Consider the following 23,408-nt stretch of genomic DNA (forward strand, 5'->3'; position numbering starts at 1 on the left):
GATTTCCCTCCCATCATAACCAGTGCAAGGAAATTAGATCACTAAGTGGGTTGAATCTGATTTAGTAATAAGTCAATTTAATCACTAATGACTTCAAACGTGGATTTTACAAGGTGATCAATGGCAGTATAACCATGATCGATCAATAGCATTGCATTTAATTGGATTTTTATGGGTGTAATATAGTTTTTCAGAATTAATGTACCATTGCATTGCTTTGTTACTCTTTTAACTCATTTTTGTAGAAGAAATGATGCTTCAAAATGCTAATTAGTCTTTGAAATGTTGTTTTTAAGGGCACATTAATAAAAATTAAAATGAAAAATTAAATGCTTGCTTTTAGTAATTGAATTTCTGATTTTGATCGAGTTAGCTGGCCATGTGTTTTTAAAAACTGTATCTGCACGGGGAGAACACCCCACGTTCTTCATATTTCATGGTAATGAGGAGACAAAATATCAAAGAGTAAGAAGGAACACGGACTGCTCTGAATACGAATCCTGAGGAGCTCCCCTTCCTCAGCAGTTTGACATAGTAATCTTCCCTCGAAGTAATCTCCTTGTCCCATGTGTCCTGCTTTAATCTATCAGTATTTCTGCAGTGTGCAGCAAGAAATTGATTTTCAGTAATTTTAATGGCTGAATAACTGGTCCTGTCCCAGAGTGTTTTTTCATATTTGCAGTGGCCAATGTGGTAACTGAAGTCAGTGTTCTGGATAATAGGTTTCATTAGTTTTGATGCCCGAGGTAAAAAAGCAGTAGGTGGGAATAAAGACTGTTTTTGATGTCTAGACGTTCATTTCAGCTGTTGCTGCAATATGATACATTAAAAGGAAATATGTAACATAGCTCTGAGGAAATATGTATTCTTTGAAACTAATTCTGCTTTTAAATGGCACAAGGCGATGTGACCTGAATTATTAAAATGTGGGTGGCTGGATTTCTTAAAGGTAGAACTGTCTCTGCAGTGCTGACACAGCCTCAACTTGCTTTTTCCCCTTCCTTATTTCTTTTAAGTAAAATATGTCAGTTTGGTCACTGAAGCAGAACAGAGATCTTATTATCTTTCCAGTATCTCTGCTGGGAGACCTAAAATTATTGAAGTATTTGCTTTGATATTTTGCTGTGACTTCTTTCCTTGAAATTTTTATAATGGTTCTTGTTCTTTTTTTTTTTTTTTTTTTGGAGAACATGACTGGCTTCATAAAGATCATTGGACACTTTGAAGACCTTAACATCTCTGACTTGAAAAAAAAAAAAAAGACCCCAAGCCAACCAAGCTGCTCATTAATGTGTGTTTAAATTATAATTTTCCAGCGTGAGTCTAAATTATTGTAGTTGCCTTTAATTCTTTTAACGTCCAATCTGCAAGGATAAACTTAAAAATGAGCATAAATGTTCTGTTCATTTTTTGAACTTACGAAAACAAAAGGATAACAAACATTTTAGAACTTTACACGTGAAGGCTATCAGTTAATTCCCATTCTGATGGGAGACTAGCAGTGAGCTTTACCCCTCAGTCCATTGTGATAAGTGTCAAATACACCTTTTTTCATTTTGAATTTTCTGCTAAGAATCTCTTGGCAATGAGAAAATAAGTATTTTCTGTGTGGAAGATTTGTTGGCACCTGACAAACCCTGCATTGTGTATTTTTTTTTGAGGTGTGTAAATAAGGTTTTTTTATCTTATTCCTGTACAGACTTGTAGGTTGGATAATAGGCAGGTACTCAGCTGTAACAGTCACTTTTATTTTTACTACACAGTGCTCTGTTACCTAACACAGGATTAGTTCTTGTCATTGTATCTGTTGCTTTGGTGTTTTACTAACTTTCCAAGAAAATTTTAATGACTGTTTGTTTTCACATTAACTCTCACAGATTGAAAGGATGCCTCTTCAGAAATGAGCTTATTCTTATACAGAAAAGGCTATCTCAAGTATTTTTTTTTTTCCCTCCTTTTGAAACATACTAAGCATTTCACACTTCTTTTTGGATCCGTATGCTTCTTTAGTGTTCCCTATATCTTCTGGATTTGAAGAGCATATACCAAGAAGGAGACAGTAAGGGCAGCTGGACTATACCAGCTAAGCAGTTTAATGAGTTAGTTAACAGCAGTGATAATGTGACTTAATCTTTTAGATTTTTTTTTTTTTCTGAGAATCCAGATTTTTTAGTGGTGGACTATTAAAATAAACTTAATTGTATATTGTGAGAGGTGATTGATTATAAAAAAACAAACCAAACCTGACTGACATTAAAAAAAACCCCACACATAGTAGTTGCTTTATTTGGTGAGAAATGTGGTGGTAAAGTTATCCCTCCATTGCAGGACAGTGAAAAGGGGATGAAGTGCCTGCTTCACAAGGAGGTAAATGCTATTCCTAGCTGTCATCTGTGGCTGCTCTGGAGTGTACACCTGCTTAGATAAGGTAGCTGGCATAGACAATTTTTTATCTCTATACACACACACACAGAAGATACAGATATCCATATAAATCTATCACAGTGGAGGATCAGTAGATCAGACAGATCACACAGGTGAGAAGGAGCTTGGACTCCTGGAGGTCACCCAGTCTGAGAACATCCTACTCAAAATGGGATTGCTGCAAACAAGTGATGAGATTAATGGTGGCTTTGTCTGCCCAGGTCCTGGGAAGGGTCACCCCACAGTTCTGTCTCATCTGCTTTGCTACCTCTCCAGAACTCTTGTCTCTTCTCTGACTTCTGTGTCCAGAAGAAGTAGCTACCTGCTCTATCATACTCTTTCTTTTAATAAAATTCAGTCTTTAATTGCTTCTTCCTCTGGAAGTTCTCTTTGCTGAAGGTGTCTTTCACAGCTCTTGTGTGGTGCCAAATTTGTTGCCTCTAAAGAGGAATCTTTCAACTAGAGTAACAAACTACCTTCAGGACAGGATACAGGTGCTTGGTTCTGAACCTGTGCAGCACCCACTCTGTCAGCAGAGTCCCTGAAGATGCTGTGAGGCAGCACTGAAGGCTGGTGAGGGCTTGAGGTGAAAGGATTGAGTGTTAAAACATTGTGTAGACAGCTGGAGACCAACAATTATTTCTTAATCTTCTGTATGGAATTTAAAATATTCTTCAGAATGTAACATCTGCTTACACTGGTCCAGCGTGAGGAATTTGGCAGTTTACAGGGGTAGTTTCAGCTCTAGTGTTTTGTCAGGTTTTGTTCCTGGTCACCATTTGCAGCTTGAAGCTGTAACTTGCTCCAGTTATTTAAACTCTTTCTTTTGGGGACTGGATCATGAAGCTAAAGAGCAGAGAGCAAGTGAAATGCTGAAGTTCTATGTCTTTTTTTCTCCCCATTTTTACTGCAATAGCCATTTATGCATACTCGTTATTGTGAGATGAACATTTTTAGTAGGATAAAGAAGTATTAGAGGTAATTACAGTAAGTATAATTCATTAATGTATCTGGGAATCAAAGGCATTATTTATTATAGGAAAATGGTTATGAGGATGTCTTATGATATCCTTAGAGTTAAATTTAATAAGGAAATAATTTTATTTCCATTTCATATATTACTTATGTGAATGCCAAGTAATAAGAAAGCCAATTTAGAGAATTACTGTACTGAGGGATGACACCACTGCAGACTTTCCCCTTTTCCCTGTCCCACTCAGCTGCTGCTCCTCAACCAGTCTGATCTCATAGGCAGACTTGACCCTGGAGACTTAATCTACAAAGACCTCCATCATAAGGTCAACGTTGCTTTTCCCTGCTTCTCCTGGGTTTTGGGGCACGTTCCCTTGGATGGCTGTTCCCTCTGCTGAGTGCAGGAGGACCATGAGCACTGCCGTGGCGTTGTGTGTGTGTGTGTGTGGGGGTGCTGCTCATTTCCATTCCCTTGTTTCCAGCTCCTTCTGCTGGGATATGAGAGGTCTTCTGTATCACACCACTCCTCAGGCAGTGGAAGAGGAACAGATGAGTTAAAGCTGCCCCCAAAGAGGGGCTGTGCCAGTCACAGCTAAGCAGGCATGCCCAGTACCTGAAGAATTTGGTATCCATGTTATTCTAGCACTAAAGAATATTGCCTTATAAACAGTGTAACATAGCATTGTCTGATTTTATTTCTTATGGAGTTAGTGGCAAAATCATACTTGTAGGAAGTAGTTTTGAGAGATGATCCAAGCTGTTCTTTAATTGGGTCCCATGAGTTTGTCGTGCATACTTGGGAGTAGATAGTGAGTTATGAGAACATCAGAACTGACTGTGAGAAATTTCCTCCAAAGCCATGGAATAGACTCTTGTCTCTCCCATCCTGCCTGAAGTCCTTAATGCAGCGACAATGCTGGCTTCTGGCACAGATGCTCTGGTAGAATTGAGGAGAAACTGGAGGAGAGCTCAGTGCAGGAATGAAATTCTTTTGGCTTTTATGGAGTCTGACGATTTCATGCCACTGTCTAAAAATTTGTATTTTTAATAAAATACAGAGTTTTCACAGAGGTGAACTCAGGTGTGGTCTCTCTTCTAGAGTAATATATAACTATTTACATGCTTGAAAATTGTCTAGTTTTGAAGTACATGACTGCACCGGCCTTGAGGTTTCTTAGGCTTCAGTAGTTCTGAATGACACAGAATTTATACAGCAGTAGTTCTGAATGTGCACAGAGATGCTGAACTTCAAGAATACTGTTTTAAACATGAAATCCGAGGCCATGCGAAGCCCTAGCTAGTGAGCAGCTATGGCACATCACATACTCAGGAAGGCTTGGCAAGCATTAAAGAGGCCTTTGATGGTTTTACAGGGAAAGATATTTGGCTCAGGCTTGTGCCCAAAAGCACGAAGCTGCTTTTTCATTCTTCTGAGCAAGTGACTGTGCTATTCAATAAGGTGATTTAGGTACTCAGGCCCTGCCTTTTTCATCCTGTGCAAGGAGAGAGACTCTGTTACCAGTATTAACATAGCACAACATTACACATTCAAAAAAGTGCCTCTTCTTGTTTGGGTTTCTGTGACTTACAGGTACTGGGAGAAGCAGCAGAGTAACGAACAATGCTGGGCTGGAGGCTTTGAAGCTGCAGTTGAAGACTGCTGGCAATATTAGTATTTTTTGTGCAGCAGAAACTCCTTCAAAGCTTTCCTTTAAACATGATTGTAGAGTAAACTATACTTAGATAATAATCTCTCCGTGGTAGACATGCTGTTGGAAGGTTTCACCCTTTTAATTGGCTGAGGAGGGTATTAAGTATTCAGTTCTTAACATGCTGTAGAATTTTGTTTGTGTTTCTAAAGATCTGCAGAGTAAAACTGAAATGACAGAACTCAGACAATTAAAAAATTCTTACTCCTTGACAAAGTTATTTAATCATCGAGTTTTACTCCTGTGGCTGGGATTGCATCTTCTGGCTGAATAAGATTGAGAATCTGGTACAGGCATGCCAAAAATAGTTTTACTCTTGGTAGTTTTAACACCCAAAAGCAATGGAGTTAAGGACAGCAGATATTTCTGAGGTGGTCTGTCCTTCAGGGACTCACTCAGGTGACTGCTTCTTGCTGCACTCCACTGTGAGTGATGAATAGATTTTTGAATTTTAACTCTCCAAAATCTCTGCAGTGTGGTACTGAGATTACAGGTTTTACTTTGGAAGAAAAACTGCCCTGTATTTAATTGTTTGCTGTGTTTTGGTTAAACTGCAATAATTTAAGTCAGTATAATGGAGGAATTTCTCCTGAGTGCAACAGTGAGAGGGTCAGAATAGTTGTTTAATGTAAATTGATTTTACACCTATAATGATTCACTTTGTTTCTTGGTTGTCAGCATCTGTGGTTAAGTTTTAAAGGATCTCTCAGAAGTCATGGCAAAGAATGATCATGAATTCCTCACCTCCCTCCTTAAGTCTTGAATGCTGTGATCAAATGTGTTTGCTTTTATGCTTTTGTGTTTTGCTTTTTTTTTTTAAACATTCAAAGTTGGTTTCTTAAGCAATAAAGCTTAAAGCTAGGTTGGATATATATAGATGTTGTTGAAATGGTTTCATGAAACATGCTACTGTTGAAAATGAAAGTTACTGGAATGAATGTTTTATAGAAATGTTTGTGTCTCCCTATTCTGAACATGTTGACGTTTTCTGTTTTTGTAGTGGTGGAAGAAGGACTGTGGGAGAATGGACTTTCCTATGAGTGTAGGACCCTGCTCTTCAAAGCAATTCATAATCTCCTGGAAAGGTAAGAAAAACCCTTCTGCACTCAAATATTTCATTTTGATATTAAAATAATGCAGGATACCTACAGACCATTTATTTTATTATCAATCTTAAGCTGCCATTTTTTAGAGGTAGAAATTTACTGCAAGAGGTGCAGGACACAGATGGATCTCTTAAGTTGTTGACTCTGGTAATGTATTGTAAAATGCTGTGTGGACTAATGAAACACATAGAGAATGATGTTGATATATGTTTCTGCTTATGTTCTTGTGGTAGAGCTGCTTCAGAAGCAAAATGAAAAAATGTTTAACCTTCTTGAGGTGCTTACAGAGAATAATTGTGTCTGACCTCCAGCCCCTTTGATGAGGGTAAATAGGACATATCTTAACAGGTAGCATTCATGCGGAGTATTTGGGGTGAAGTTTAACAGTTCTTGGCTTCTGACAGGCCTGATGTATCCTAGTATTGCTTTCTTTTGTCTTGATCATGTATCTATAGGTATGTATATAGGACTTGCAAAGTTGCTCTGTGAGTACTTAATACACTTATAGCTTTTTTTTCATCTTAATCCAGCTGTCAGCTCTTAAGCTTCCTGAAGATGGTGGTGTTATTAGGCCTTCAGTCTATGACATTGAATCCTGGACTGCTGGATTTCATTCCTTCTCTGTAATGTTCTTCAGGTCATCATCACCTCCCTGTGTTATATTTCATTACTTCTTTTTACAGGTTTGGAGATCTCAGAATTAAGTGTCATTAGGCTATTCCCACTTTTTCTGAATTTATAATAATAACAACAACAAAAAAAACCCATAATGCACCTCTCCCGTACCTTCATGTTACAGTTCTTTTGTAGAATGCAGCATCGAATATTGTTTTCTTTTGGAAAATAAGCTAATTGAAAATACTTTTATCTGGTCTCATTTAGTATCCTGTTTGCTTTGAGGTAGATTTACTAGTAATTATGTTCCTGATACTGTGTTTCCATTAGTGTTCCCTTGGCAGACATTACCTTCCAGCTAGCAAGTGAAGTTTGAAGGGCTACCTGTGTGCACAGGTACAAGGACTAGCTGTATTTCCTATTTTCTTTCTCATCAGTCTTTTTAGGGGATTTTTACTTAAGTTGCAGACTACTTAGAGTGAATAAAAGTATAAAAATGAAATTCCCAGTCTAGAATGTTCATTAGTTCTTTTGTAGCTTTGCAGTATGAAAGGGAAAAATGGTTTTATACGTGTTTATTAATCTGTGGTACCCAGCCAGCTGGCTTTTAAGTATGACTCCTAGTGGATGTTTTTATTTGTTGGACTTTCTTAAGCTTCTGAAGTAAATTTTTAATTATTTTTTTTAAAGAAACTTAATTGAAATTTGTTGGCAGAATAGTGCTGTCCAGCTGTGACTAAAAAGTCTTCAGACCTTTTATTTCAGCAATAGCCTTTGAAACACAGTTGGTCCACACACGTGAGGTGTTTGCTGGGAGCCTCACTTCATGTCACCGTAAGCTTTCTCTGGCTGGTGCCACATCAGCCTCTCGCCCGTGGAGGTGCAGCTCCCACCACTCTCCTCCTGGGGAACTGCTCTTGGGGCTGCCATGATGGCATGCCTTTGGAAACACCCTTGGTTTAGATGTCTTTTAATTAAATAGTTGTCAAGGTGACTTAGAATGATGGTTTATCAAGTACCTATCCAACTTGCTACCTCATTTTTACAGTATCATAGTTGAATTTATTTTAAGTTAGACTCATATAGAGGTTTTTTGTTTGCCATACCAAATCCTAAGTTAACATCGTAATTATTTCATTTGAAATCATAGAATACCAGGTTGGAAGGGACCTCAAGGATCATCTGGGCCAGCCTTTCATGGGAAGAGCACAGTATAGACGATATGGCCCAGTAGCCTGTCCAGCTGGATCTTAAAAGTGTCCAGTGTTGGGGACTCCACCACTTCCCTGGGGAGATTATTCCAGTGCCTGATTGTTCGCATTGTGAAAAATTTTCCTCCTTTGTCTAATTGGAATCTCCTCCGGAATAACTTGTACCCATCACCCTTCATCTTTTCTGTGTGACCCCTTGTAAAAACGGAATCTCCATCTTCTTTGTAGCACCTCTTTAAACACTGGAACATGGTGATAAGATCTCCCCTAAGTCGTCTTCTCTGCAGGATGAACAAACTCAGTAGTCTCAGCCTTTCTTTATACAGCTGCTTCCCAGACCTTTGATCATCTTTGTGGCCCTTCTCTGGACCTTCTCCAGCCTGTCCACATCTTTTTTATACAGTGGGGACCAAAACTACACACAGTATTCCAGGGGTGGCCTGACCAGCCCTGAGCAGAGTGGGAAATAATAGCAGGAAGTGTGTAGGCTTTATCAAAAAGAGAAATAACACTTTGATTTTTGAAGAGCTGCTTTATCCCGTGTTTAGGAAAAGCTTGATTAATTAAAAAGTTGTGAATTTCTTTTTCATCTTATCAGAAAGTGACAGGGCTGTTGCTTGTCCCTGAAGTTTTGTGGGGTGTTTTTGGTTTATTCTGCAGTTAGTGAAGGACAGATTCTCTTCTCAGAACCTTCCTGTGTCCTTCCAAGGTGTCGCTCTCTTAGCAGAGCAGTTGGGTCTTTTTGACCAGCCTCAGCTCTGGGTGATTCAGGTCATATGGGGAGCACTGGCCCTGTGGGCTGGGAGGAAGAGGCCACCAGCTGCCCCATGCCACCCAAACCTGTTGCGGCCTGGTGTCACCCAGAACGTCTCCCCACAGCCACATTCAGGCAGGAGAGCAGCTGCTGGACAAGAGGCATGAAGAGCTGTTATGGTGGGAAAACCTGGTGGTGGAATCACTGTGGTGTCAGTGACCCCTGTGTCCTCTTCCAGCCATCACCTCAGGAGGAGCTGGGAAGGACCCAGTGAAACCTCCAGTGAAAATATGGTCACAGAATTGTTTCGGTGGGAAGAGACCTTTAAGATTATGAAGTGCAACCATCCCCCAGCACTGCCAGGTCCCCACTGCCCCATATCCCTCAGCACCACACCTCCACGGCTTGGAAACTCTTTCAAGGGTGTGGACTCCACTACTGCCCTGGGCAGCCTGGCACGGCCCTGGACAACCCTCAAGAGGAAGAAATTGTTCCTCAGGGCCAACCTCAACCTCCCCTGGGGCAACTTGAGGCCATTTCTTGTTGTCCTATTGCTTGTTCCTTAGGAGAAGAGACTGACCCATCACCTTGCTCCAACCTCCTGTCAGGGAGTTGTAAAATATGGGAAGCTGTGACTAGGAAGAAGGGAGGAGAGATGTTTGTTTTAAGTTAACCCTGAGAAGGGCAAGAAAGGGTATTCACACAACTGTTTGGGATTTTTTTTCCCCTCAGTACCCTCAAAGGTGATCAGAAGATTATGTTAATTAGCAATTTAGAAAAGAGTAGAAGATCTGAGTAAATAACACTCAAAATATTATGGTATTCTTTCATAATCATTAGCGTGCCTTTGACAGGTCATTCTTTTTAATAGAAAAATCAGAAATACGAGAGGTCAAGTGACAGTGAACCAACAGCTGTACTGCTTGGGAGAGAAATATCACTCGGCCTTAACTAGAGAAATGAGCCAAGGATATTTTGTGCTCTTACTTCATATGATTAAATAACTGCTTTTAAGTGTATACTCAGTTGGGATTTTGTAACCAGATATTTACTTGAATGCAGGTTCTTTAAGGACGAGTTACCATTGAGTTCTTCCACAGCAAAGATAACGTTGTGCTGTCGTTAACTGCTCACTTGGCCGCCTCCTGGAGATCCACACTTCTGCAGTCGTGTGCCCCATTTCACAGGGGATTAGACCTGAAATAACCCCTGATTTAGTTGGGCACAGGAGAGTTGGCTGGTTTTGAAGGCCAAGCCTTCTCATGAAGACGTATTTCCTGGGAAAGCAGCAGTAGATTGAGGCAGTTAAACCTGCCATCGTGAGGCGCGATGGCGTGGCCTTGAAGCCTGTGTGTGACGGGGAGAGTTTATCATAGTTTTTGCTAGTACAGATTATTTTCTTTAGGGATCTGATGTAAACTTCACAGACTTCCTTTTGTTTGTATAAAGTACACTGACACTGACGGACTTTCTGTGATAGCAAATATTTCCTAGGGAAACAGTTGCTGAAGCATAGGGTTGTTTTCCCGCCAGCAGAAGTTTTTAGTCTTTAGATCTCTGCTGGTGTAGCTTTTATATTCAGTTTAAGATATTGGTATATTCAACTGAGTTGGATTCTCTTTTTGCTTTAATTGGGGAAGTGCAGTTAGCATTTTCTTCAGCCTGGCTTTAACTTTGGAAAACCCTGCTGAGTTTATACAGAAGAATTAGGAGCATATTAGTGTCTACATTGTCAGTTCTTCGGTTCCTATTTAGGACTTCTGGTGTGCTTTTGGAGTACAGATCACACAGTTTTTCTAAAACTTGCAGTATGTATGCTTTCCCAGAAGGTTTCTCTCTCTTGTTTTGTTTTGTTTTTATCGTTTTTGTTTTGTTTTGGCTCATCTCTAGCAACTGCTATAAAAATAAACTGTTGGGAAACTTTGAAGAATGGAGAATTGTACTTCCGTCTAAATGAAGAAATACTGATTAGAAATGAGATGTATAGGGGAAGCTCATGTATTGCTCATAATTGTAAATAAATAGACCATTTTCCAGCGTTTTTGAAAAATATTTACCTTGCTAACAAATACTCCATCATAACAAATTTCTGTCTGTGATCCCTTTGGGCAATGTGTTCGACTGCATGTTTAATGTATGAAGCATACTTAAATAGTGTTGGCATATTGCTGCTGTGATTCATCCGTTCAGGTGGAGTTAGGAAGGCATCAAGCTCTCCTTAACTTGTCAACCTCAATCGATTATTGAACGCTTTGCATCCTCACTGTTGGTGTGGGTTTGATTTATTTTTTTTTTTTTTAAAAGCCACAGAATATACAGTTTCTCTAAAGAATTTGTGTGATTTTAAAGGGACCACAGAAAACGGGTAACTTACTGCTCTAAGTTTAATGACGTGGGAGTATGTTTGTTGGAACGAGGTTTTCTGAGAGAGGAAACAGTAATTATGGAAGTTTCAACACTTGAAGTCGTTCTGTGGATCACATGAAGGAAAAAAGGTTCATTGTTAATATTTGTTTAATACAATTTCCTGTCATTCATATACTGTACTATGCCATTTATGTGCCAAAAATACAGGAGCAGGTATTCTTCATCATGAATTCTGAGATAAACACTGTATAGAAAAGAATCAGTGCTGTGAATTGTCTTTGTTCGAGAAGAGGAGTTTGAAAAATGGGATGATGGATCATTCAGCACAGAGTAGCATGGAGTGGAAAAGGTTCTGACAGAGAGGAAAGTGCATATGTGAAGCTCAGCATCAGTGACAGCATCATGAGACCGGACAGGGACTCTCTGGCTAGTGTGGGAAAATGGGAAGCAGCAAAGTTCCATGGAACTCAAAAGCTACAAAGTTGATTTCAATATGATGGAAATGCAGCTGCTTAATCCCTTAAATTTACTGTCTTCAAAGACTGCTTTTAATTGCATCTTAAGATGTGACTAGTAATTGTTGCTGTAATTATTTTCTAGGTGCTTGATGGATAAAAACTTTGTAAGAATTGGAAAATGGTTCATAAGACCCTATGACAAGGATGAAAAGCCTGTTAATAAAAGGTAAGACAGTCTTTGTATCAAGTACTGTTCCTGGCAGTGTTAGATATTCCATGATGGGAATTTGATTCTGCATTTTGGTGGTAGTTTTTCCACTTTTACCATGTAAAAAGTAAAAAAACACAGAACACTGTTCATGTCAGTAATACATAGAAGGCAATTAAGTAGTTTTTCATGTCTTGCTGTAATAATACAAGATAAGAAGGTAAGGTTGGTATTTATTCCTTAACTTCACAGAAATACCATGATTTTTTTCTATCTTTTCAATAGCACCTAGCTGTTTCTCTCATTATACAAAAGAATTCCAGGTAGTTATATCAAATTATTTGAATTTCTGGGCACTTAACCCCAACCCAACATTTCAAGGAGTAAAATAAGTAGTATATAGACCTATTTATTTGCTTTAAAGATGTCAGCCTTGATGTACAGCTTTCACTGATCAGGCAGGCTGGCAAATCAGAGCTGTGTGTCTGATTAATGCCCTTCTCTTGCAGCAGCACAGCCATGGCAAAGGGCTGGCTGCCTCCACTTGCTCATTGCTGTTTCCTCCCCTAGCTCGAAAGGTTACAGTGTTCTCAGATCTTCTGGTACTTGCATTTATAGTCATCCGCTAAACAAGTTCTGTCAAAAATAATCTGAGTTAAGCTGAAACACAGATTTTCTAATGGGAATCATTTTGACAGAACTGGGTTAGGAAGTGACTAAACATGCAGTTATGCTGGAGGATTTGAAGGTAATGAGCAAGTGGAGATGAAGTGGGGTGGCAGCTTCTTCATCCAGCGTAGCTACAGTCACCACAGCGTGGCTGATGGCAGCTGTGGCTGCAGGTGGAAATCACTCTGTAGCTTCTCCCCTCATCTCTGTCTCTCTGGGTTGTGGTACAACAGGAAGGTGTTACCTCTGTTGCAGTGTAGTGCTAGGGATGGTTGACTTTGTTCTGTAACAGACTTTGTGTGAACCAGGTACTTCCAAAGAGCAGTTGTTTTTTAGGAGTAGGTTGCAGGAATTAAACATGGACACGTCTCTTTTCTGAAAGCAGAAAGCATTAACTTAGCAGGGGGATATCCCTACTTTTGCTATTTACTCTTTGCAACTCAGTAGGCTTGTATTGTGCACATGTAACCTTTGATTTCACATTGATCTGATGGCAAGAAGCCTCTGAAAAGTCCTTTTTTTTCCCCATACCTTTCTCTCTCTTGGCTGTACCTAACGACCTTCTTCCCCTGTGTTTTCTCTGCTGCTTTCCTGATCACACCAAGGTACACTTCAGTTTTCTAGAAGATGAATTCCCCAGAGTGACATAAGTAGTGGAGTCTTTTCCAGCTTCTGCAAAAGGGAGATGGCTCCCTTCAGCAAAAGCTATTTGTTTTAGCCACTTTACTGCAGCCTTAGTTCTCTGATTAAATATATTTGTGAATCTCATGTCTGTTCCTGGTGGGTATCAATTTAAGAACTGAAGCATCTGATACAGTAGGCAGTGTCTGCCAAAAGCAGCAGCAGCTCTGGCATGGAAGGTGCCGTTACTATAGAATTCTGGCAGATTAGTAGGTCCTGTGTCTCTTTTCTCTGTGTGTAACATGGAATCACTCGTGCAGCGAGGTGATGTGCAGAGGATAATTACATTGGTAAATACAGGTACAGTAGGCATGTAAATACACCTGGTCTGGAACATGAAACCAAAAATGAGTTCATGTTGAACTTAAATTGTATTTGTAGCATTCTTGTATATAAACCTGATATTTTTATAGAGAATTTTAGGTTTGATGGGTAGATTCTTCATTTGAAGAATTAAGAATTGTGGGTTGTTGATATTTTTTTTTTTTTTTTTTTTTTATAAAGTACTTGTCACTATAGATCCTTTGGCTATGCACCGTTTTAAAAGCACTTGCTTAGCAATAACAGCTATAGCCTAATTTGAAGATAGGTTTGCTTTTGTTTCAGATTGTCAATTATTCTGCTGTAAATAAATAATTGGAGTTATCTCACTAATAGGTGGTAGTAAAGATTGCAAGAGTTGAGGGTAGAGTCAACTGTGAATGATACAGCAGCAAGTAGTACCAGGCTTTGGGGACTAATTGCCCAGACATTTTTTATGTAATCTTCTAAGCTTTCTGTCCCAGTATAGCACAAAAAGCTATCTTTACCCAAATTAAGTGATTCACATTAATTCCATATAAATTCTTTTTTAAACTCTTGCTCTAAGCAGCCTCTTGCTGTAGATCAAGCAATGAAATACTAGAAGTAAGTTGCTGGTGTGTACAGTGATGTGGTTGATGTCTGGCAGTGAGTAATCCCAGTTGAAAATGCATGCCCTGTTCTCCTGGGATGGGGAAGGAGAGAGAGATCTGTAGAGATACAGACCCCCCTTGAATGGAGAAAAACTGAGCAGGTGTCATTGTGGCAAAGAAATAGAAATGTTCCAAAGTCTGCTGTTGTACTTCTACTTGTGGCAAAGTTACTCCTCTCAGATTTCCAGCATCCCAGATACTAACTGCATTTTAGGAGTAAACTGAAAATACTTAGGTTGAGTATAAATAAGCAGGGAAGGAGTTAAAAGTCCCACGGGTGATTTTTCAAGGAGTAAATTCCTGCAGGACAGGGTTTTTTGCATGTGTTTTTTTGGGTTTTGTGAATGGGGTTGAGGGAGAAGCGCGGGGAGGTCGGTGGGTTTAGAATGCAGTCACAGATGAAGTGGAGCATGGCAGTGGCCGTGACCTGGTTAGTCCTGAGGTGTGGAAAGGAGGCCTAAGAACAGTAGGTGACCTGCCAAGAGGCAGTGTTAGACACAACGTGCAAGGTGAGCTTTTCTGGCCTTTCCAGGAGGACTGAGGGAGCTCCTCCTCTGGAGGAATAACTCCAGAGGGAGTTCCAAATGAATCCATACTCAGAGGTGTTTTGCTTCAGTGTGAAACAGGTGCATTTGACAGGACACGTGGTGCAGAACTTGGGGGTTTTCTTTCTCAAGCATCTTTAATATTCTGTGTCACTTAGTAAATAATTCTTCGTAGTTCATTGTCTGCTCTACAGAAGTGTGTGCCTAAATTCCATTTCCACACTCTTGCTGAAAAATGGCAAACATGCTTATTTATCCACACAGCTTCCTACAGGAGATCCGTGTGTTTGGAGTTTACAGAACTGATCTGATACAAGACATCACAAGTGCCTTCCACTGCGTGGTGAAAATTCACCTTCACACTCTATTCAGAATGGCTTTCCAAGTTCTATACAGGGCTTTTGGGTTTTGGAGAGCACCACTATAAAATGTTCAACATCTTACTGACAAAATAAAACTTAGAACCATGCTATCTTTGCTAAGTATTTTAGTGATTGTCTTCTTGGTGTGTGCTAGGAAACTGGGGGGAAAAATCACTTTGGTTTGAACTCCATAAGCAGCTTAAATGTAAATATGTGAAAAAAAAAAATGTTACTTTTTATAGCCTGAATAACAGATGGGTCATCCCCTCTTCCAAAATTCTGTTAGGTTTTTTTAGGCATTAATTTGGGCCATCAAAATTTGAAGGCTGTAGATACTTTAAGCACTGCTTCCTTTTCAAAATCCTGGAAAATATCATTGCCTTCAGTTTCCTGGGAGTAGCCACAGGACTATCTAGATTGGTGATACCAAAGTTGACATTCAGCATTATTGCAAGCTGCATTCACATTCTGCCATGCTAGGAACTCCTGTCAGTCAGTATTTTTGTCTGAAACCATCAGATAGAATAAGCCCTAGAGAAGGACTGTGGTGCTGTGCCAGGAGGAACTGGAAACCAGTGGAACTGGTGCCTACGTGAGGTTGGAACCCCTTGTCTGAATCTGATATGGAGGTTTGCTCCTGGCACATGGCACCACACAGATAATGTGTTTTGGCAAATGGTGTTAAGGTGTTTCAGTAAATCGTGACATAATTCTGCAAAAGCCTGGTAAAACAAGTTTAAGTGTTCTAATTAATTTTTTAAGAAGACTTGGATTCCTCAGCTGAGAGGTAGCTGATTGATTACACACGTATAGTTTGCAGCAAAGCAGTGAGAATGTCTCCTTTTCAGCTTGGAGGTTTTTACTGAATTGGAGCAAAATAAGCCATATACACGAGTTGAATTCTCCAGGTTTGTGTACTTGTATTTTTAGCAATGTTTTAAAAAATTCAGTAATGTTATGTTCATCTTTTCTGAATTTCTTCACAGTCTTACTTAGTTTCAGTAAAATAATACACCAAGCAAATAAGTGTTTTCACATGCATTTTTCAACAAAAACTGGTATCATGCATTTCAGTATGCTTATGTTTATAAATGCTTTAAAGTAACATCACTATTTTCAAGTATATTAATCTAATACATTAATAAATCTAATGTATTTTTATGTTTTATAGACAGAAGACCGTGAAACACTATTAACAATTTGGGTTAGTTATGGGTGCTATTAAGATGGTTTGGGAAAATGCTCTTCAAACACTACCAGTTTAATTACTGTTATCTGTTGTGGATAGATGCTGTTGGTAGTCGTGGGTTATTTTGTGTTATATTCCAAGAATCTTCTGTGTAAAATTCTTGACTGAAAATATTAGCACAGTGTACAGGAAAAAAGCAGCAGAGCAACCCTGGGGACCAATTCAACAGATTCCTTTACCTCTGCCCATCAAGATGAAGTCCTGGGAACAATAAGACGACTCCCTAGGTGGGGTCATTGGTGAGATGTCACTGGGGCAGTGCTTGTAGTGTGCTGCTTGTACCCCTTTCAGCTGACCCAAGAGTGCCTTACCCAGCTGTCTGCATGGAGCTGGGCCACACAACTAAGGTAAAACACGACGAATCTGGATAGCTGTACCACTGCTCCTCCAGCCCTGCGATATTCAGCCTTGTGATGACAGACAGGGGTTTGAAATTCCTTCTCTGCCTTCATAACGGGGGTGACCTCTTCGCATGGGTGCAGCCTCCCCTCAGCAGGGGACTGCTGCTCCTGCAAGGCGTTGTGGTGTTTGCTGGGTGTGTTTTGAGGGACCCCTGTGTCTCTCGCAGGCACAGTGTAGATTGTGGATCCCTGATTTCATACAGAAATCATGGAGTTTTCTGAAGTCTGATTTTGCTGAGGTGCCTGGGTTTTCAGCCAAAAAAAGGATTGTCTTTTTTTCTTCTGAAATACTCTGAATCCATCTATTTTCAACATAATAACTACCATTTCCTTGTAGGATTTTGAGGAAGCCAGGACACATGGGGTATGTGTTTGGGATACATGTGTTCCATGTGCAGGCAGTTACACAGTTCAGGGCACCTCTTTCATTATTTGGGGGGATATGGTGCCAGGTACCTTTGTGGATTCTAGTTATAATGCAAATCAGTTATCTCTAGAATTGTTAAATTAGGGCTCTTTGCACTGATTTAATGAATGTAAAAGAACAGATACATGAGCAGCTTTATAACTTCTGGATTTTGTACAACTTTCTTTTGTAGCTATTATTTGCTGGCAACTTTTATTGTGAAAAGAAGTATTTATAGGTGTAAGGTTATTGGAATGCCTGTATGTGTTCCAAATATTTGCATTACTTAATGTAATTCAGGCTCTACATTATTTCTCACACTTTTGTAACTTTCTGAAAAGATAGTTATTTAAAGGGTTGAAATATTCTGTACTAGGGTTATACAAGTGGCAGGTAGTTCAAGAAAATCAGAGTTACCTTTTCTGTTGCATTTTCTTTTTCCTGCTTTCTTTTTATTTATGTAACTTAGTATCTTCATTAAGTGTTTTTGGATACACTTGTGTCAGATACTTGAACTCCCATAATTGTATAGGAAGCCTGGCTCAGTCAGGTCTTGGTGACCAATTAGTGAAGTCCCACTAATGTTTAAGCTCCTTTTCTCATTATACGCTCGCTATTGGCACCGTATATAAAGGATAAACTAAGTGCCCCTGATGTGCTGTTAATTAGATTTGTCAGGACTCCCAGTTGCACTGTCTGCCAAACACAAGTGTTGTCACTTACTGTATCAGTAATGAATTGACTTAAGGGCTTTTGTAGATATTTAGAGGGCCTTAGTTTTGAATACTGAAATCTGTTGCTACTATAATTGTAGTTACAGCTGTAGCTTTGCTTTACTGTACTGCAAGAACCTCCACAAGCAAGGGGAGGCTTGCCTGAATGTGTGAAAATCAAGCTGGATTTTAGCTGATTTATCCCAAATGGATTTAAAAACTTTGGAGGCAGTATGTGGTTCTTTTGAGTTCTGCAAAAAAACAGCAGCACTGTAGGGTTTGTTTTCAGTCCAGAAGTAAATACACCTCCTCATACTCCCAAAGAAAATGGGTGTCTAAAGCCAAAAAAATTCTTCAACCTCTCTCCAAAAACAGGGAAGAAATCTCCAGTTGTAGGCACTTCCATTGAATCATTTCAGTCAGCAACACTTTTTTTCATTTATTTTTCTGACACTTTTACACCTCTTTTAAAACAGCTTAATCTTGAAATACAGCTTTGTTTCAGAGCAGACCTAGCTGGGTTATTTATTCCAAAAGCCTGTGTCCTGAGAATTATGTTCACTTAAAATTTTACTAACTTTTATTTTCTGGAAACTTGGACTAAAATGGAATTTTACTGCAGTAAGTTTGATTGATTGGATTTTTTTTTTTTTCCCCCTGTCAGCCAGTATGGAACCATTTTAATTCTTGCTTAATCTCTCTGCTAGCACACCTTCAAGCATGAATGGCATTTTTGCAACCTTCTTCATTTTCACTGGTTGATGATGATTTCAGACTCACTTTCCTCCTTTCCACCTGAATCTTTCTTGCCCAGCTTTTCTGTTCTTCTTCATCAGCTTGGTTGCACACACCTTTCAAGAGCTCTCTTGGCTGTGAGATGCAGTGAGCAGCATCCCACACAGTCCTCTGTGCAGCTCAGGAGTTGGTAGAACAAGTATTTTAAAATATTGCTAAATAATGTCATCTGTGTGCAATGCCAGGCTGTCCGTTAGGCGTTGTGCAGTCGGGTGCCTCGGTTAAGAAATCAGCAGATGATGTGATGTAAGTGGACTGGTCTGTGACTGATAGATCAAGAGAGTTATGGAAATGCTTCTTTATAAAAGATAATTGGCTGGAACCATTTGTAGAGTTGAAGAGAAAGCTGAATTAGTCTTCTGAATGCCTTTAGTGGTTTGGGTTGTTAAATTCTCAGATTCAGGATAATAACAGTTTTGAAGGAGCTTGTCTTTGTTATTAATTTGCTGCTAGTTTAGAAGATAACAAACTTGAATGAACACTTGACATGTCATATATAATCCAAATAAGGCTGTATAAACCCATTTTTCTGGGGAGGACTAGGAATATAAGCAAAGCTGTGTGCTTCCTTCTAGTAAAGACCCCATGAGCTGTAGGCCATGCTTTTCATGGCTAAAATGGACATTGCAGAGGACCAGCCTGCTGATGTACAGTAATTACAGCGTGGCTGTGTCTCAAAATACATCATCATTAATGAACTCTCTTAGCTTCAGTTTACTTGGCAACTGAGTAAAGCAAAGGAAATTCTGAAGGATGGCTCCAGTCCATTGCTGGAAGTGCAGGAGTAATGCTGGCTGAGCTTTGTGAGCTACTTCTTCCTCCCTTCCTCCCTCCTGTTTGCTTCTGAGGGTTTGTTCTGGTCACCTCTATAATCACTGTAACTGAACTCTGTTCTGAGCTCAGTAATACTTACTTTCAAACCTGTCTGGAATGGGAGGAGTTACAGTTAGAGCAGTTAGGTTTGATGGTATGAACTGGAGAGGGTTTAATTAGTAAAAGCATATTAAGCAGCCACTGGTTGTTATTGCTTGATACTTTCTCTGAGTGCATTGTAGCAAGAGGTATTGACTGGCAACCAGGCTGTTCCTTCTCACCTTTGAAAAAATCTTATATTGGAAAAATTCTAGCTTTTTCATTGAAAGGAGTGGGGCAGGATGGGTAAGGAGGAAGAGGTTCTGGCAGCAGATGTGCAATTAGTTGCCTGCCTACCTCCCTTAAACTGAGATTTTGGGGTGAATTGTTGAGGAATTTTGCCTTTTGAGGGCAAAACTTGAGGAAAAAGCATCCTGTCCTCCTGCTCAGAGTTGCACAGCACACCTTGTTCCTTCAGTCTGAACCCCAGACAAGTTTTATGTGGTCTGAGCATGAGGCAGGGTGAAGAGCATGTGTGGAGCAGATCATTTCTCAATCACAAGTGCTGGCAGCTTTCAAGTGCACTCACTTAGACAGGGAAGTGACTTTATATGTTCTGACTGTAAGTGCTCATGAAGTTGAGAAATCCTGGACAAGTGAGCAAATACTGGATACAATTTTGCAAAAGAAAGCTGTAGCCCCTGCTGCGTTGGGATCCCAGCTGACTAGGTTCACTTTGGGTGTGTTCACTTGTCTGGCTGTTGCTTCTGACTTAAAATGTAGGCAGTCCTCTTTTGCACCCTGTCAGTCACAGCAGACATTATGTTGCATTTTCTTTCTAGAAAATCAATCAGCATAAAAAAATGCATATCATAAATCAGACTGCATTTAGTCTTACTCAGCTCTACCCTGGTAATAAAGGTAAGACTGAGAAATCACAAAGGAGTAGAGGTTTTCTCCAGGTGCCCAGCAAAAAGAGCTCATCTCTTGGAGTGTTGACGAACTCCAATAGTGTGCTTCATACTGCCATCTACTGACATCCCAGCTTGTCGCTGCAGCAGGGGACCAAACCACGGCTTGCCTCTGTGGGAGAACGTGTGGTCCAAGCTGCTGTGGTGCAGTCATACCTCTGCAGGTTTGCCTTTAGAATGCTTAGATGTGGGTCCTCTTCTTCAGGATTTGGAGTACAACTTTTGGACTAGCTGACGTCCATTACAAGGAGTTGACATTGCACAGGAAAAAGACTCTAAATCCTGAAATCTGAGTATGTAGAAATACTTCAGTTGCTATTTTGGGCAGGGTTCATCTCTCCAGGGAACTGCAGGTGAAGTATACTCTGATGGCTTTTGATCCTTGGTGGACAGTAAGCATGCCCCCAGCCATTCCTCATGTATCATTGGATGTAGCAGTGTCTGGGTGAACCTCTTCTCTGCATGAATTTCAAGATATTTTCTTCCTACATGAATAGACTTCACCCTTTTCTCTCTACCTTTCTCATTGGCTTGCTGTTCACATCTTCTGTGGATTTCTAAGAACCAGTTCAGATTTGGGCTGAAAAGCAGTTTTCTTAATGTATATGGTGTAATGATTGCCATCTCTAAGTTCAGCAGTGAACTTGCATGGAGGACAATTGCCCTCCTCTGATTTTTCTTCTCTTTATCAGTCTGAATGTCATGGTGACAATTCTTCTTTTGAAAGGCAAGTGGGAGCTGACACGTTGTAGGGAGCTACGTGAATCATTGAAGGACTTTCAAAATATGGTCTCCTGATTCATGATGCGGTCAGAGACTAATCCTAATGGCCACTCTGACTGCAGTCATGGCAGGATTGACAGGAAAAGAATCTTAGAAGGACAAGATGGTAATTCAGGGATAGATTGAATTTCCCACCAGAGAAGGGAATTTTCTGTTGTTTCTGAGGAAAGCAAGCTGCAAAAATTACTTTGAGGGATCTCATCTCTTTTTAATCTCTTCATGTTACCAGCTGTTAAAGACATGGGGAGCTGCAAGTGTTTTTGGGATGATGGTATCAGTACATTTAAATGTATAATTTCCATCTGTTGACTGGAAAGCTGATGGAGAAGATCTGAAGGAAGAACATGAAAATATCTTCTCTTTTTTTTCCACATTGAAGGATCCAACAGCCTAATTTATGGAATTGGATGCCTAGTGTATGGAAGTATCTTTTACTAGTCTTCCAATTGTGTAGAAATGTGTCTCTGTGCACACACAATGCTGTTTAAACCACATGGTGTCTTGTAGAAGACTTCCCTAGGCCAGGGACATACGGTGAAATTATCGTCCCACCCAGTTCCTAGAAAAAGATTTAATCTGGGAAGAAGCAGAAATGTTGCTTGAAGAGTTTAAATCCTGTCTACTTTGAACACAGCCATGAGACAGATGTGGCATTTAACCAAGGCAGATAAAAAGCTGTGTGATACAGCCCCTCTGGATGCTGCAGGAAGCTCTCTGCTGTTGTGGGCTTCTAGTTTCTTAAAAGAAATATACTCAGGTACTCCTCTTAAATAATCCCTTAACGTAAAAATTGTCTCCAGCAGTGCTCAAAAGTGGAAGAGCTAAAGGAAGACTCTAAGGTCATGCCAAGAATACAGTTATTTTTCTGCACACTCGTTCAGCTTCCTGCTGGTTTTGGCAATGCAACTTGACATATTTTTGCGTTTAACAACTGTTGATGAATTTTTCTTTTGTGAGTTTAATTGAGTCTGAACCCACACAGAATTTCAGCATGCACAAATACTTGGTGGTAATTAATACCATAGCTCATCCATGCAATGGGTGGAAAAAAGTTGGGGGGTTTTGGTTTAATTTTTTCATTTGTTGGTGTAGTGTTGGGTCTTCTACTTACTCTACGAGGGAGAGAATCTAACTATCCATATCCTTTTTTTGTCTCAACCCTTTTGATTTTAATATATAAGACTTTAATATATCACTGCTCTCTCTCTTCTCAGTGAACATCTTCACCATGAAACCTCCTCATGTATTTAGCTCTTATTTGTATGGAAACCATTCCATATTTCTTACCTTTTTTGTTACCTCCTTGTGCATCTCTTATTTCTGTTGTCACTCCTTTAGATTGAGCAGATTCAGAATGGCACCTGCTTCTCTGTGAGTCCTTTGTGGTTTTCTGGGTTGTTGCAATGCTGTTTCTGCCCCATCCCATTCCAAATTCTAAACATTGTTATGTTTTTCTGGGGGAATTTTTTCATTTTAACATTTACTGTAGATTCAAGAACTTCTTTCTTGGCCACTAATACTTTATTCAAAGCCAGAATCCCTAAGAAATAATTTTTTTTTTTTCCCCTCCTGCACATTTCCTGTATTGAATTTCATTTCTGCTTTGCTTTTTTTCCACATCCAGTCACTAAGTCTTGCAGGATTTGTTATCCTGCTGTTCACTCTCTTCTAACTCACATTATTTACCCTTTATAATTGTGACGTTTCTTCTAAATGCAAAGTTAAGTCAAGGACTGTGTCTCAGTACTGTGAAGAAATCAAAGGAGGCTAAGTGATCTCAGGAGGGGTACTTAAGTAGCTGTAGTGTTTGTATAAATGAGAGAACTAAAAGAACTAATTAAAATGAGCTGGAGCAGTGTATAAGCTATCCACACAGAACTCTTTAATACAAACCTTCAGGACCTTTATTGTATTAATAATAAAAAAAAAATCAATAGAGAAATAAATACCTTGGTGATGGAAGCTACCATAGACATATTCTGAATGAAGGAATTAAATATTGTGAAAGAGTTGATCAAGGAATAACACTGGCCAATGGGTTTCATTATCCATTCTCCCACCCTCTGCATCCCATTTTAATTTTATTTACATGAGATAACACTAACACAGCTAATGGGACTAAATCTCTCTTCTATTACAGTGAGTGTTTTCTTAATATGTAATAAAGCGTGGAGTGTAGCAGGATTTTCTGTTGGACTTCATTT

At 39.6% G+C, this 23,408-nt stretch overlaps 1 protein-coding gene across 1 annotated transcript in view; it reads left to right on the forward strand.

Moving 5' to 3' along the window:
- The window catches only part of LOC103769271 (mediator of RNA polymerase II transcription subunit 13-like), a gene marked incomplete at its 3' end in the record, with an annotated part of 145,211 nt that overhangs the window by 66,216 nt on the left and 55,587 nt on the right, over positions 1 to 23,408 (forward strand). Inside the window, 2 exon segments of the mRNA XM_008936492.1 lie at positions 6,106 to 6,190; positions 11,759 to 11,842. Coding sequence (XP_008934740.1) covers positions 6,106 to 6,190; positions 11,759 to 11,842 — 169 coding nt within the window.

Source organism: Merops nubicus, unplaced genomic scaffold (genome assembly GCF_000691845.1).
Source record: "Merops nubicus isolate BGI_N331 unplaced genomic scaffold, ASM69184v1 scaffold4890, whole genome shotgun sequence".
In the NCBI taxonomy this organism is placed as follows: Eukaryota; Metazoa; Chordata; class Aves; order Coraciiformes; family Meropidae; genus Merops; species Merops nubicus.